Source organism: Schistocerca gregaria, chromosome 6, assembly GCF_023897955.1.
Source record: "Schistocerca gregaria isolate iqSchGreg1 chromosome 6, iqSchGreg1.2, whole genome shotgun sequence".
NCBI classification, from domain to species: Eukaryota; Metazoa; Arthropoda; class Insecta; order Orthoptera; family Acrididae; genus Schistocerca; species Schistocerca gregaria.
Genome location: NC_064925.1, coordinates 521,336,494 through 521,352,922, shown reverse-complemented (window position 1 = coordinate 521,352,922; position 16,429 = coordinate 521,336,494). Strand labels below are relative to the sequence as shown.

General features: G+C 44.6%; 1 protein-coding gene across 1 annotated transcript in view; it reads right to left on the bottom strand.

Annotated features, from left to right (window-relative positions):
- Window positions 1–388: 388 nt before the first annotated feature.
- The window catches only part of LOC126278002 (medium-chain acyl-CoA ligase ACSF2, mitochondrial-like), a 272,719-nt gene continuing 256,678 nt past the window's right edge, over window positions 389–16,429 (bottom strand). Inside the window, exons 11-13 of the mRNA XM_049977692.1 lie at window positions 15,411–15,552; window positions 997–1,107; window positions 389–908 (exon numbers count right to left, since the gene is read on the bottom strand). Coding sequence (XP_049833649.1) covers window positions 765–908; window positions 997–1,107; window positions 15,411–15,552 — 397 coding nt within the window. The 3' untranslated portion in view covers window positions 389–764. The remainder of the gene's footprint in view (window positions 909–996; window positions 1,108–15,410; window positions 15,553–16,429) is intronic.

Sequence of the window (16,429 nt, the reverse complement as noted above, 5' to 3'; positions counted from 1 at the left end):
CTAAATAGGTTACAGGGTGGTTATTCAGACATGAAGAGGCTCGTACAGTAAAAAGAGAGTTGTATCAAACCAACTTTTAGCTTGAAGAACACTACTACAACAAGAACATTGTCTAGTTCAAATAAATGTGAAGTTTGTACGCTGTACCCAAAGGTTCTTCTGTTTACATCCGTATTTTAAAAAAAACGCTTACTCTTCAGCTGAACCTAGATGATCAGCCAAGATGTAGAGAGTTACAAATCTTAAGTATCTAAATGGTGACGCTAGTTATAAAAAAGCAACTTGCTGCTTCTATGAATTAACCTGGTGGAGTGGCTACAGGAAGAGTCAGATGTTGACATGAAAATGATTTTTAAAAAGCAGAAGTGTAAGGAATGAAACTGTGACATCAGATTTGGGATTAATTTTTATTATTCTTGAAAAAAAGCACTAAAATCACCTATTTTTCATGCATTCAAAGAGGGCTTCCTCTCGTCACAAATTGCAGATGTTCTGGACAACACTTATAACAAAAGTATTTACTCAGCAATATAAATATCTAATTACCAGTGGTTTGGTGCATCTGTTAAAATGAATATCTTTAAATGACTCCATGTCTCTTCCATAAATAACATTTAATAAAGCGAACTTATTTTCAACAGGCCAATAATCATGAAATATGATGTCTTACTGTTTAACACATGGAACAATTAATCTCATTTTAACGTTCCGTTTATACAAATTAGAACATACACTTCACAAGCAAATAATGTGATGATTCTCGTTCACCATCCATATATTGCTACATCTTTTATTCCATGTTTTTCCATCACCGCTTCACGCAGCTGCAGAGTCTGGATTTTTCCTGAAGGATTTCTCGGTAGTTCATCCACTATTTCTATTATGGATGGTATCTTGAAGTCTGAAATCTGAAAGTTACAAGGCGCATGTGAATGGATATTTACCGGTACATCCACTTGTTACTTGGAGATGAATCTCAAATCAGCAACTACTTACTTTACCACTCGCAAACTCTCGTACTGCATCAGATGTCAAAGTGGAGCCCCTCTTCAGCCGGATGCAAGCGCATATCTGTTGTCCCCATCTCTCATGTGGAACTCCAAAGACCTGTAAAGGAGCAGATATTGCAAACCGTTTACAGCAACTGTCCGTAACAATGTTCGAAATAACAGAGATTTGCAAGAGGGTATCTGTGCACGAATTTTCGGTTAGTTTAAAAGTAATTTCTTGTTTGCTAATATACATTTACATCTACATCAATACGACTAATCTGCAATTCACATTTAAGTACTTGGCAGAGGATTCATCGAAAGAAACACATTCAAACTATTTCATTATACACTACTGGCCATTAAAATTGCTACACCACCAAGATGACGTGCTGCAGACGCGAAATTTAACCGACAGGAGGAAGATGCTGTGATATGCAAATGATTAGCTTTTCAGAGCATTCATACAGGGCTACAACGTGCTGACACGAGCAAAGTTTCAAATCGATTTCTCATACACAAACAGCAGTTGACCGGCGTTGCCTGGTGAAACGTTGTTGTGACGCCTTGTGTAAGGAGGAGAAATGCGTACCATCACGTTTTCGACTTTGATAAAGGTCGGATTGTAGCTTATCGCAATTGCGGTTTATCGTATCGCGACACTGCTGCTCGCGTTAGTCGAGATCCAATGACTGTTAGCAAAATATGGAATCGGTGGGTTCAGGAGGCTTATACGGAACGCCGTGCTGTATCCCAACCGCCTCGTATCACTAGCAGTCGAGATGAGAGGCATCTTATCAGTATGGCTGTAACGAATCGTGCAGCCACATCTCGATCACTGAGTCAACAGATGGGGACGTTTGCAACACAACAACCATCTGCACGAAAAGTTCGACGACGTTTGCAGCAGCATGGACTAGCAGCTCGGAGACCATGGCTACGGTTACCCTTGACGCTGCATCACAGGCAGGGGTGTCTGCGATGGTGTACTCAACGGCGAACCTGGGTGCACGAATGGCAAAACGTCATTTTTTCGGATAAATCCAGGTTCTGTTTACAGCATCACGATGGCCGCATCCGTGTTTGGCGACATCGCGCTGAACGCGCATTGGAAGCGTGTATTCGTCATCGCCATACTGACGTATCACCCGGCGTGATGGTATGGGGTGCCATTGTTATACGTCTCGGTCACCTCTTGTTCTCATTGACGGCACTTTGAACAGTGGACGTTACATTTCAGATGTGTAACGACCCGTGGCTCTACCGTCCATTCGATCCCTGAGAAACCCTACATTTCAACAGGATAATGCACGACCGCATGTTGCAGGTCGTGTACGAGCCTTTCTGGATACAGAAAATGTTCGACTGCTGCCCTGGCCAGCACATTCTCCAGATCTTTCACCAATTGGAAACGTCCGGTCAATGGTGGCCGAGCAACTGGCTCGTCGCAATACGTCAGTCACTACTCGTGATGAACTGTGGTATCGTGTTGAAGCTGCATGGGCAGCTGTACCTGTACACATAATCCAAGCTCTGTTTGATTCAATGCCCAGGCGTATCAAGTCCGTTATTACGGCCAGAGGTGGTTGTTCTGGGTACTAAGTTCTCAGGATCTATGCACCCAAATTGCGTTAAAATGTAATCACGTCTGTTCTAGTATAATATATTTGTCCAATGAATACCCGTTTATCATCTGCATTTAGTAATTTTAATGGCCAGTAGTGTAGTTCCACTCTAAAACAATACGTTGGAAAACAAATACGTAAACCTTCCAGTGCGAACTCTGATTTATGTAATTTCATTCCATTGGTCATTTCTCCCCGTGCAGGTGGAAGTCAACATAACGTTATCTCACTCGCAGGACAACTTTGGTTCAAAAATGGTTCAAATGTCTCTGAGCACTATGGGATTCAACTGCTGTGGCCATTAGTCCCCTAGAACTTAGAACTACTTAAACCTAACTAACCTAAGGACATCACACACATCCATGCCCGAGGCAGGATTCGAACCTGCGACCGTAGCAATCGCACGATTCCGGACTGCGCGTCTAGAACCGCGAGACCACCGAGGCCGGCGACAACTTTGGAAATTGAAATTTAGTGATAGTGAAATTATACCGCCACAACGAAAAACTGATTTGTTTTAGTGATTGGGACTCCAACTAGCGTATCATATCCGCGACTCATTCTCCCACCAAACAGTCTAAGAAAACTTCTAAGACTGCCTCCTACTGAGGTGGCACACTTCACGGGACAGCGACATGCACATATACACCTGGCGGTAGTATTGCGTACAAAAGATATAGAAGGACAGTGCATTGGCGGAACTGTCATTTGTACTCATGCGATTCACGTGAAAAGGTTTCCTACGTGGTTATGGCCGCACGAAGGAATTTACAGACTTCGAATGCGGACTGCTAGTTAGGGCTACACGCATTTGACACTCACCTCTCAACACGGAAGAGGCAGTGGCCGACGGCCTTCACTTAACGACGGAGTGCAGCGATGTTTGCGGAGAATTGTCATTGCTGAGAGACAAGTAACAGTGCATGACATACCCACGGAAATCAATGTGGGACGTACGACGAACGCATCCGTTATAACAGTGCTGCGAAATCTAGCGTTAATGGGATATGGCAGCAGAAGCAGACGCGAGTGCCTTGGCTACCATCACGACATCGCATGTAGCGCATCTCCTGCCCTCGTGACCGTATCGCTTGCATCCTATACTACTGGAAATCCGTGCCCTAGTGATGGGTCCCCCTTTCACATGGTAAGAGCTGGTGGTAGTGTTTGAGTGTGGCGCAGATCTGACGAAACCATAGACCCAAGTTGTCCTTCATGGTTTGGGCTGTGTTTACATGGGATGGACTGGGTCCTCTGGTCCAACTGAACCGATCATTGACTGTAAATGGTTGTGTTCGGCTACTTGGAGACTATCTGCAGTCATTCATTGATTTTATGTTCCCAAACAACGATGGAACTTTTCACTGATGCCTATGCGCTATGTCTCTGGGCCAAAATCTTTAGCGATTGGTATGAATAACATTCTGGACACCACGAGCTAATGATTTCACCACCCAAGTCGCCTGACATGAGCCCCATCGGACATTTATGGGATGTAATAGAGTGTTCGATTTCCGTGCAAGATAGTGGTTCGGAAACGCTTTCGCAATTGTGGAGGTTTTAGAGGCAGCATGGCTCATTATTTGTGAAGGGGACTTCCAACGACTCGTTGATTCCATGTCACCATGTCACGTCGAGTTACTGCACTACGCCGGGGGAAGGATGTCCGGCACGATATTAGGAGGTATTCCATGACTTTCGTTACTTCAGTGCAAATCGTTTATATACATTAGGAACAGCAGACAGCCCAAGACACGTCCTTGGGGAGCATCGGATAACACTTCTGTTTACTCCATGACAATCCGTTATGTAAAAGACAGAAAATTTGCTGACGATGAGTGTTAAGGGACGCATTACTGTTTGCGTTAGACTTGCAACTGGCAACTCCCATGTCACTTGGAATTAACAAAGAGGAATACCGGTAAAACGTCTGAATTTGTCGGTTTTTCATCGTTTCAGCGTGAAACGTTCCTTTACTCTCGTCCTCAGAGCTTCCCTGGTGTCAGGCCGACCCCCCCCCCCCCCCTCCCACCCGGCATATATTACGCGATGCATTGCTCTGCAGATGAAACTGTTATTTCTTGAGTCAGATTAATTCTCGCTAGTGCTATACTCATAAAATTACTTTGAGGAGGTGGTGATTTATAGCTTTACATTACTTACAACAATTACTTTACATTTAAATAAAAGAGATATGCAGAATGTTCGTAAGTGAGTATACAAGAGATCGTAATTTTTGAATAGATGTACACTCTTGGAAATTCAAATAAGAACACCGTGAATTCATTGTCCCAGGAAGGGGAAACTTTATTGACACATTCCTGGGGTCAGATACATCACACGATCACACTGACAGAACCACAGGCACATAGACACAGGCAACAGAGCATGCACAATGTCGGCACTAGTACAGTGTATATCCACCTTTCGCAGCAATGCAGGCTGCTATTCTCCCATGGAGACGATCGTAGAGATGCTGGATGTAGTCCTGTGGAACGGCTTGCCATGCCATTTCCACCTGGCGCCTCAGTTGGACCAGCGTTCGTGCTGGACGTGCAGACCGCGTGAGACGACGCTTCATCCAGTCCCAAACATGCTCAATGGGGGACAGATCCGGAGATCTTGCTGGCCAGGGTAGTTGACTTACACCTTCTAGAGCTCGTTGGGTGGCACGGGATACATGCGGACGTGCATTGTCCTGTTGGAACAGCAAGTTCCCTTGCCGGTCTAGGAATGGTAGAACGATGGGTTCGATGACGGTTTGGATGTACCGTGCACTATTCAGTGTCCCCTAGACGATCAGCAGAGGTGTACGGCCAGTGTAAGAGATCGCTCCCCACACCATGATGCCGGGTGTTGGCCCTGTGTGCCTCGGTCGTATGCATTCCTGATTGTGGCGCTCACCTGCACGGCGCCAAACACGCATTCGACCATCATTGGAACCAAGGCAGAAGCGACTCTCATCGCTGAAGACGACACGTCTCCATTCGTCCCTCCATTCACGCCTGTCGCGACACCACTGGAGGCAGGCTGCACGATGTTGGGACGTGAGCGGAAGACGGCCTAACGGTGTGCGGGACCGTAGCCCAGCTTCATGGAGACGGTTGCGAATGGTCCTCGCCGATACCCCAGGAGCAACAGTGTCCCTAATTTGCTGGGAAGTGGCGGTGCGGTCCCCTATGGCACTGCGTAGGATCCTACGGTCTTGGCGTGCATCCGTGCGTCGCTGCGGTCCGGTCCCAGGTCGACGGGCACGTGCACCTTCCGCCGACCACTGGCGACAACATCGATGTACTGTGGAGACCTCACGCCCCACGTGTCGAGCAATTCGGCAGTACGTCCACCCGGCCTCCCGCATGCCCACTATACGCCCTCGCTCAAAGTCCGTCAGCTGCACATACGGTTCACGTCCACGCTGTCGCGGCATGCTACCAGTGTTAAAGACTGCGATAGAGCTCCGTACGCCACGGCAAACTGGCTGACACTGACGGCGGCGGTGCACAAATGCTGCGCAGCTAGCGCCATTCGACGGCCAGCACCGCGGTTCCTGGCGTGTCCGCTGTGCCGTGCGTGTGATCATTGCTTGTACAGCCCTATCGCAGTGTCCGGAGCAAGTATGGTGGGTCTGACACACCGGTGTCAATGTGTTCTTTTTTCCATTTCCAGGAGTGTATATTAAATGTTCTTGATCAGATGTTGTAGTTTTTGTAATGGACTTGTCAACCTGCAACCAGGGTAATATGTAGCTCGATGTCTGGAGGTGCCACATAATTACCGGCCAATTTCACTGACATCGATTTGTTGTAGAATCATGGACCATATATTGTGTTCAGACATAATGACCTTTCTACACTCTGAGAAGCTCATCTGCATGGTTTTAGGAAACAGCGGTCATGGCGAGACACAGCTGGCCCTCTTTGTGCGTGATATACAACAGGCTCTAGATACCGGCTCCCAGGTTGATGGCATATTTCTCGACTTTCGAAAGGCGTTAGATTCAGTTCCGCAATGCCGCTTGCTACAAAAGGTGATCGCTTATGGTCTGTCCGATGACATACGCGGTTGGATAGAAAGTTTTCTAACAGACAGGGAACAGTATGTCGTCCTCAACGGAGTGACTGCAACAGAAACAAGGGTAATTTCAGGTGTGCCAGCGTAATAGGTCCTCTGCTTTTTACTATTTACATAAACGATCTGGTTGATGGTATTGACAACGGTCTTAGACTGTTTGCCGATTATGCTGTAGTCTACAGGAAAATAGTATCACGCGAAATTTTTGAACAAATCAATGAGGATTTGCAAAATATAAATGCGTGGTGTAATGACTGGCAGTTATCTCTCAATATTAGTAAGTGTAATCTACTGCGTATAACAAAGCGAAAATCCCCATTAATGTATGAGTACAAAATAAATGATCAGTCTTTGGAAGCAGTAACATCAGTCAAGCATCTGGGTGTGACTGTGCGAAATGATCTCAAATGATATGATCAGATTAGACAAGTAACGGGTAAGGCGAACTCTACATTGCGGTTTATTCGTGGAATCCTGAAGCGATGCAGTCCTTCAACAAAGGAAATAGCTTACAATACGTTAGTTCGTCCAGTCTTAGAGTATTGTTCGTCTGTTGGGTCTGATTCAAGAGATTGAGAAGGTCCAAAGAAGAGAGGCAAGATTCGAGACTGGTGCATTTAGCCATCGCAAGTGCGTTACAAATCTCATAGAAAGTTTAAAGTGGGACACACTTCCAGATAGACGACGCGCTAAACAGAAGGGGCTGCTCTCTAAAATCCGAAATCTAATCTTCACTGAGGATGTAGAGCATATATTATTACCATCAAGTTTCAAATCGCGTAATGATCATCATTCAAAGATAAGGGAAATAAGTGCTCGTACTGAGGAGTTCAAACAGTCGTTTTTCTCTCGCGCGATCCGCGAGTGAAACAGAGAGGGAGAGAGGGGGTGGGGGAAATATGATTTTGGCGCGAATTGTGCCCTCCGCCACACACCGCTTGGTGGCTAGTGGAGTATATATGTAGATGTAGATATGTAGAAGGAGCTCTAGCAGGCAGTTCTGCAGTATTTTTCTCTCTATGACAACAATTACTTTACTTTCAAATAACATAAATATGCAATATATTCATAGCGGGTATGAAAGAGGTTGTAATTTTTGTTATGATGTATATTATCGGAAAAAATTTAGTACACCTTTTCAGAGGTTTCCAATTTACTCAAGATTTATAGTTGCACCAGTGCATAATGGAGTACATGAAATTATGCCATTTAGAGGAAAATAGCACAAGCGGTTTTGAAGTACCAGATATCGACCCATGCAGAAACACCGTTATTGGTACGTGATGTAGCCTCCATAGGCGGCAATACATGTGCTGATTCTGGCAGCCAGTTGGTCGTACATATGGCGAATCCTGTCGTGGGATACGTTATGCGACGTCTGCTCGACCTGTTCACTTAGTTCTGTAAGATTTGCTGGATGACGAATCGCAAGAGTCACTTCTCATCCTAGCATATCCCACATGTGCTCGATTGGTGACGAGTCCGGAGATCGTGCTGGTCAGGGTGTTGCAGAGCACGTTGAGTTTCACGGGCAGTGTATGGGCGAGCAGTATCTCGTTGGAACAACACACTAGCTTCATGTCGCAAGAACGGCAAAAGAACGGATCCATCAACATTCTTCACATACCGAGCGCTGGTTAGTGCCCCCTCAAAAACACCAAAGGTGAACGAGGCTTGTAGCTTATCGCACCTGAGACCGTAAGGCCTCGGTCCGGGCCAGTGTGTCTCGGACGAATGCACTCTACGGTACAGCGCTCACTAGGTCTACATCATAAGTACAAACGAGGATCACTTGCCGCAGGCAGAATCAATGTTCATCGCTGTAGACCACGGCCCGCCAGTCCAGATTCCAAGTGATCCTCTGACGGCACCGGCCGAGCCGTGCACATCGGTGTAGTTGTAAGAGAAGAATGTGGAATACAGGTAGGCGTACCCGCAGTCCCATTGCGAACAACTAATTCACAACAGTTCGTGTTGAGACGCCTGGGCTCATAAGCTCTGTTATCTGTACGATCTGCCACTGCTGCCCTTACAATAAGACGACTGTGTCTGCGCTGCGTGGACGTCCAGAATCTGGTCTACAGGTGTGAGAATGTTCACGTGACCACTGATACCAGCATCGTTGTACAACTGACGCAGCACGACCAGCTTCTATGGCAGAATGAGATTTTCACTCTGCAGCGGAGTGTGCGCTGATATGAAACTTCCTGGAAGATTAAAACTGTGTGCCAGACCGAGACTCGAACTCGGGACCTTTGCCTTTCGCGGGCAAGTGCTCTGCTTCTGCAAAGTTTGGAAGGTAGGAGACGAGGTGCTGGCAGAAATGAAGCTTTGAGGACGGCGCGTGAGTCGTGCTTGGGTAGCTCAGTTGGTAGAGCACTTGCCCGCGAAAGGCAAAGGTCCCGAGTTCGAGACTCGGTCTGGCAGACAGTTTTAATCTGTCAGGAATTTTCAGCTTCTATGGCAGTTCTCCGAAAGGACCATCCCGCTGCTCGGAAGGCCACACTTCGACCCTTTCAGACTCTCTCAGTTGGCTGCAGGAAGCACGAATGTGTCTCCGTGGCGTGGCTGCCTGCTTCCTTCACACGTCTGCACCACACGGAGTCTTCTGGCTGTGAGCATTCCCTATGAAAGGGTAAACACAGATAGCGCTCCGGCAGCTGTGCCACTACGTTATCTGTAGGCGGGCGACACTGAAACCGCTATCGGTATATCTACTGTCCTCCAGGCGGTATGTATGGATATCAGATCAAAATCGACGTCCTGTTTCCAGTTGTACTAATTTTTTTCCGGTAGTGTATATTGCATTTCGTTGACATATTATTGCAGATAGTTATGATAAGTGAACTTTTACAGTAATAATGAAACTCCTGATGGTAGTATGTAGCTTCAATACGGTACAGTCAAATCCATATTGTTAGTTTTGTACATTTGTGTATAGGAGATGATGAATATTTTTAGAACAAAAGAAAAGGATTGTTAGAATTTATACGCTTGCACCGGAGGTATTGAAGAAACACTCTTTAACATTTTTATAAGTTTAAAACTTTGTAATAGTTGGTTTGCAGTTCCTAATCTTCAGACAATTAAGGTATTTATCAATGATGTTACGCTAGTACGACGCCCATGAATAAACATTGTCTTCAGTTCTCACATAAAGCTGTGAGGACGGGGCGTGAGTCATGTTTGGGTAGCTCAGACGGTTTAGCTGGCACGGTAGCTCAGCGTGTTCGGTCAGAGGGTTACGTGCCCTCTGTAATAAAAAAACTGAGTCAATCGATCAACAACGAACATAAATGGATGTCTTACGACGTCCGTCCCGAGCAAATGCACGAACACATGCGAACAAAATGAGATTAAAAAAAAAAAAGATGGTAGAGCACTTGGCCGCGAAAGGCAAAGGTCCCGAGTTCGAGTCTCGGTCCGGCACACAGTTTTAATCTGCTGGGAAGTTTCAATGATATACCTTCCTGTTGATATAATAATGCGTCCATTGTTTTACTTAGTCCTTCACGTTCGTATAATAATGTCTTCACTGTTTTAGTTAATCCTATTAATTGGGTGATCGAGACAATGGTAGGAAGGTTACCACACGTCAAGTTGATACATGAAATAGAATACAGTATACATTTGTCCTGTGCAGTGTCTTTGGTTAAGATCTTGTCATCCTTGCCATTGTTTTTTATGACTGAAGATCACAGGTAACTTTAGTCTTGCCCTGTGCTTCGGCACAGTATTTACTGTGGGCTGTATGTACTCCGGCAACGGCCTTGCCGCAGTGGATCCCCTGCAATCACCGAAGTTAAGCGCTGTCGGAACCAGGATGGGTGACCATCCAGGCCGCCATGCGCTGTTGCCATTTTTCGGGCTGCACTTAGCCTCGTGATGCCAATTGAGGAGCTACTCGATCGAACAGTAGCCGCTTCGGTCAAGAATACAATCATAACGACCGGGAGAGCGGTGTGCTGACCCCACACTACTACTATTCGCATCGTCCACTGAGGATGACACGGCGGTCGGATGGTCGCAGTAGGCCACTCGTGGACTGAAGACGGAGTGAGTGTGTGTACTCCAGTATTATACACTGACGGAAAAAACTGCAACACCAAATAATAATTTATGTAGAGTAATAAAATTTCGGGAGTGCATTTGTCTAGATAATATATTTAAGTGATTAACATTGTAAGATCACAGATTAAAGTAAGCGCGACGTAACCCTTTGCAAATGTGAAATGCTGGTACATTAATAACCGGTGTACCAGCCAGACTGTTGAATTCAAACATGTAAATGTGCATGCATTGTGTTGTACATGTGCTGGATGTCAGTTTGTGGGAGATAATGTCTCCTGTGTGTACGAGTGGAGACAGATCTGGTGATCCAACAGGCCAAGACAACACGGCGACAGCCTGAAGAGCATGTTGGTTTCAACAGTGATATGTGGCGAGCTTTAGACTGTTGGAAAACATGGTCTAGATTGCTGTTCACGAATGACATCACATGTTGGACGACCAGGCTGGCATACAAATTTGCAGTCAGGGTGCGCTGGATAGCCACGAGAGTGCTCTTGCTGTCATACAAAATCGCACCCCAGACCATAACTGCAGATATACAGGGTGGTCCACTGATAGGGGCCAGGCCAAGTATCTCACGAAATAAGCATCAAACGAAATAACTACAAAGAACGAAACTCGTGTAGCTTGAAGGGGGAAATCAGATGGCGCTATGGTTGGCCCGCTAGATGGCGCTGCCTAAGTCAAACGGATAGCAACTGCGTTTTCTAAAAATAGGAACCCCCATTTTTATTACATATTCGTGTAGTACGTGAAGAAATATGATTTTTTTAGTTGGACCACTTTTTTGCTTTGTGATAGATGGCGCTGTAATAGTCACAAACGTATAAGTACGTGGAATCACGTAACTTTCCGCCAGTGCGGACGGTATTTGCTTCGTGATACAGTACCCGTGTTAAAATGGACCGTTAACCAATTGCAGAAAAGGTCGATATCGTGTTGATGTATGGCTATTGTGATCAAAATGCCCAACGGGCGTGTGCTATGTATGCTGCTCGTTATCCTGGACGACATTATCCAAGTGTTCGGACCGTTCGCCGGATAGTTACGTTATTTAAGGAAACAGGAAGAGTTCAGCCACATGTGAAACGTCAACCACGACCTGCAACAAATGATGATGCCCAAGTAGGTGTTTTAGTGCGGCTAATCCGCACATCAGTAGCAGACAAACTGTGCGAGAATCGGGAATCTCAAAAACGTCGGTTTTGAGAATGCTATATCAACATCGATTGCACCCGTACCAAATTTCTATGCACCAGGAATTGCATGGTGACGACTTTGAACGTCGTGTACAGTTCTGCCACTTGGCACAAGAGAAATTACGGGACGATGACAGATTTTTTGCACGCGTTCTATTTAGCGAACAAGCGTTATTTACCAACAGCTGTAACGTAAACCGGCATAATATGCACTATTGGGTAACGGAAAATCCACGATGGCTGCGACAAGTGGAGCATCAGCGACATTGGCGGGTTAATGCATGGTGCGGCATTATGGGAGCAAGGATAATTGGCCCCAATTTTATCGATGGCAATCTAAATGGTGCAATGTATTCTGATTTCCTGCGTAATTTTCTACCGATGTTACTACAAGATGTTTCATTGCATGACAGAATGGCGATGTACTTCCAACATGATGGATGTCCCGCACATAGCTCGCGTGTAGTTGAAGCGGTACTGAAAAGCATATTTCATTACTGTTGGATTGGTCGTCGAAGCATCATACGACGGCCCGCACGTTCACCAGATCTGACGTCCCCTGAGTTTTTTCTGTGGGGAAAGTTGAAGGATATTTGCTATCGTAATCCACCGACTACCCCTGACAACATGCGTCAGCTCATTGTCAATGCACGTGCGAACATTACGGAAGGCGAACTACTCGCTTTTGAGAGGAATTTCGTTACACGTATTGCCAGATGCAGTGAGGTTGACGGACATAATTTTGAGCATTTATTGCATTAATGTGGTATTTACAGGTAATAACGCTGTAACAGCATGTCTTCTCAGAAATAATAAGTTCACAAAGGTTCATGTATCACATGTGAACAACCGAAATAAAATGTTCAAACGTACCTACGTTCTGTATTTTAATTTAAAAAACCTACCTGTTCCCAACTGTTCGTCTAAAATTGTGAGCCATATGTTTGTGGCTATTACAGCGCCATCCATCACAAAACGAAAAAAGTGGTCCAACTAAAACATTCATATTTCTTAACGTACTACACGAATATGTAATAAAAAATGAGGGTTCCTATTAAAAAAAACCGCAGTTGATATCCTTTTGCCCTATGGCAGCGCCATGTAGCGGGGCAACCATAGCGCCATCTGTTTTCCCCCTTCAAGCTAGAGGAGTTTCGTGCTTTGTAGTTTTTTCGTTTGACGCTTATTTCGTGAGATATTTGGTCCGGTCACGATCAATGGACCATCCTGTAGATCCAGTGTGTATCACGCAGACAGGTTGGTTGCAGGCCCCCAACTGGACTCCTTCTAATCAACACATGGCCGTCACTGCCACCGAGACAGAACCAGCTGTCGTCAGAAAACAGAACTCATCTCCAACCTGCCCTGCCCTGCAATGAGCTCTCGCTTGACACAACTGAAGTCGCAAATGGTGATGTCCTTAAAGTAACCGATTTGTAACAGTTCTCTGTGGTGCTAACTGCTGCTCAGATGGCTGGTACAGAGGCAGCGCAATGCGCCAGAGCTATAGGCCGAACACGATGGTCTTCCCTCTCCGTTGAGCCAATTGGCCGTTCGGAGCCCAGTATTCTTGCGACAGCACATTCCGGCGACCACCGCTCCCAACAATCAAGCACAGTGGCTACATTCCTGCTTGGTCATTCTGTAGTATCGCAAAAGCTTTTCGTAGTCCTAATACACGACCTCGTTCAAATTCGGTGAGGTGTTGATTGTGACAGCTTTGTCCCCGTAAAGGCTAACATCAACTCACCTCGTCCAATCTCTTAAGGCAATTAACGCTCACGACCGTTACAGCGCGTATTTAAAACAAACCTGATCTATTTATTTAATTTTTTTTATTTAAATGTGTGTGAAATCTTATGGGACTTAACTGCTAAGGTCGTCAGTCCCCAAGCTTACACACTACTTAACCTAACTTATCCTAAGGAGAAACACACACACCCATGCCCGAGGGAGGTCTCGAACCTCCGCGGGATCAACCGCACAGTCGGTGACTGCAAACCCTAGACTGCTAGGCTAATCCTGCACGGCAAACCTGATCTGCATCCTCATAGTGATATTGCTGGGGTCGCTCTTATGCGTCTGGCCGAAATTTGAATATACATCATCTTTCACATGTAGAAACACGTCTGCCAATTTTCGTTTATATCGCACAACTCCGTCTTGGTGCTGTAATTTTTTTTTTCCGTCAGCGTAGTTTATGGCAGGATGCTTATTGACTGGATATGCAGCTGATTAATGACGTCATATTATAAATATACTACAGCTCAAGAATTGTGGGTATTTCAGTGTGCCTGCTTTGATAATTACAAACTGTGGCTATTTTTTTTTTTGTTTTATTTAGTGATATGTAGACACATGAGGATCATCTGTTTCTTACCGAAACTGTTTAGCGAAGCGACAATACAGCAGTGTGTAAACCACGATTTTCCAAAATTAATTAATGACCAAAAGCCAAATTCCTAGCCGATGTTGTTGGCAAGTGTCGAGTGACACATTCTCCTTACTGCTGAGACTTGAAAGAATAGGAATAGTATCGGCCAAACATTTTAAAACATAGTCATTTATTTGCTTGAGAATATATATACCTACAAGCATATCGAACAATATTTAGAAGGCAGCTTATAGCATCTTTTTTTTTACCTCATTCTTTAATGCTGCCACCCTCTCTTGCTTTGTCTGGTAATCTACGTAATCTCATGTCAGAAATCCGATGTTTTGTAGTTAGCGTTTCTGACTCTGGATCACGAGGCCCTATGTTCGAATCCTGGTCGGGTCGCCTGTAATCTCATGTCAGAAATCCGATGTCTTGTAGTTAGTGTTTCTGACTGGATCACGAGGCCCTATGTTCGAATCCTGGTCGGGTCGCCTGTTTTCCCCGCCTGGAAGTGGTTGTGAGTGCTTTTATCATCATCATCATCGAGCGCGCGTTGCCGAAGTGACGTAAAATAAAAAGACTTGCATCAAGCGGTCGAACTCCGTAGAAGGTGATCCCGGTCCCCCCCCCCCCCCTTTTCCCAGTGAAATACGCTTCTGTGCGCAGACACCCATTTGTAATCACGTAATTGTAAAGGCCGTTTTCTCATCTCCACGTGCACAATGAAATTGTGATTTTCAGTGGTACAAATTTCTTATTCAACAGAATGTTTGATTATGTTATGTTGGCATAAAGGGAAGTAATAGCTAATTATTGTTATTCAATAACAATAGTCACACAGATGCACCTAAGGATGCCATAATAACTGAATGAGATGTCGAAGGCCTGTAATTTGATATAATACGGATAGTTTTCCATTTTGAATGGCACTGTTGTCCATTTATTTGAATTCAATTTAGCATATCTGTGAATCTTTAGTTTAGACGCTGAAGTAAAGCAAAGTACGAATACCTGTTGTTCAGGTTCTTTATTTATTATATTCAGACCACAAAGACAAAGACACAAACAAAAACGTCACCTGCGTCTCCAGTATGTCCGGATGTGTCTCAAGTAATTCCTGGATCTCTTTCGGGAAAATGTTTTCGCCGTCTCGGATAATGCGATCTCTTAGGTGTCCAACGAGTTTTCCGTAGCCATCTTCCCTCATGATGAACAGGTCCCTGCGTAAAACAGAATATCTCTTTATTCGTATGCAAACAGTATGGAATGCATTCATTAATCCATTTCTTCAGAGTGCTGCACAAATCCTTTCATAAAAAAGAAACTTCAGGGGTGTGGAAAGAGTCTAAGTACACACAAAAAAGTGAAACTACTTTGGAAGCTGCATTATCAAACTATAAACAATTACTATTAAAGTTTAATTTCACGTAGTTCAATTACCATGCAGTCCACTACCATATCTTCAAGTAAGGCAAACAACTACTGTTTATCCTATTGGTACCTTACACAGATGTTTATCGTTTAACAATAGTTATCTGTATGAAGTAAAAATTAAGCTCTGTTTAAAATGAATATTGTTACTTATCGTTCTTCTAATAGAAACCAAGACTATCAGATAATTTGCAGAAGGGTTGGCTGCTGTGGTATGTTTTTAATTATCTTTTGAATTTATGGTAATATTGAGTTTCAACCTTTGTGTTAGATGAGAGATAGCTCTGTCAATCTTAGACCAAGAGGTACAATTTCAATGTATTCTTTTGATTTCGTATTGATCAACTGGTATCACGCAACAATTTCAGTTCCTCTGACTTTCACATTGTTTTCTTTTTTTCTGGTACTTCTTCATCTATCTAAAATGGAGGCAAATACATTGACATCTAATCGTGAAGCTTGTTTGAACATCATGTTTCATACTTCAAATATTTCTCACTAATTTGTCTCTAAGACCATTTTGCTATTCTGAGGTAATGAAGCTAAAGTATATAAAATATTTATTCAGCAAAGGCGAACTCGGAAGGGTCTCTTCCAGACTTGTGCTTTCCTATATGTTTGGTTTTCTCTTCATAATAGCTAGAATGAGCGAAGGATTATCTGATC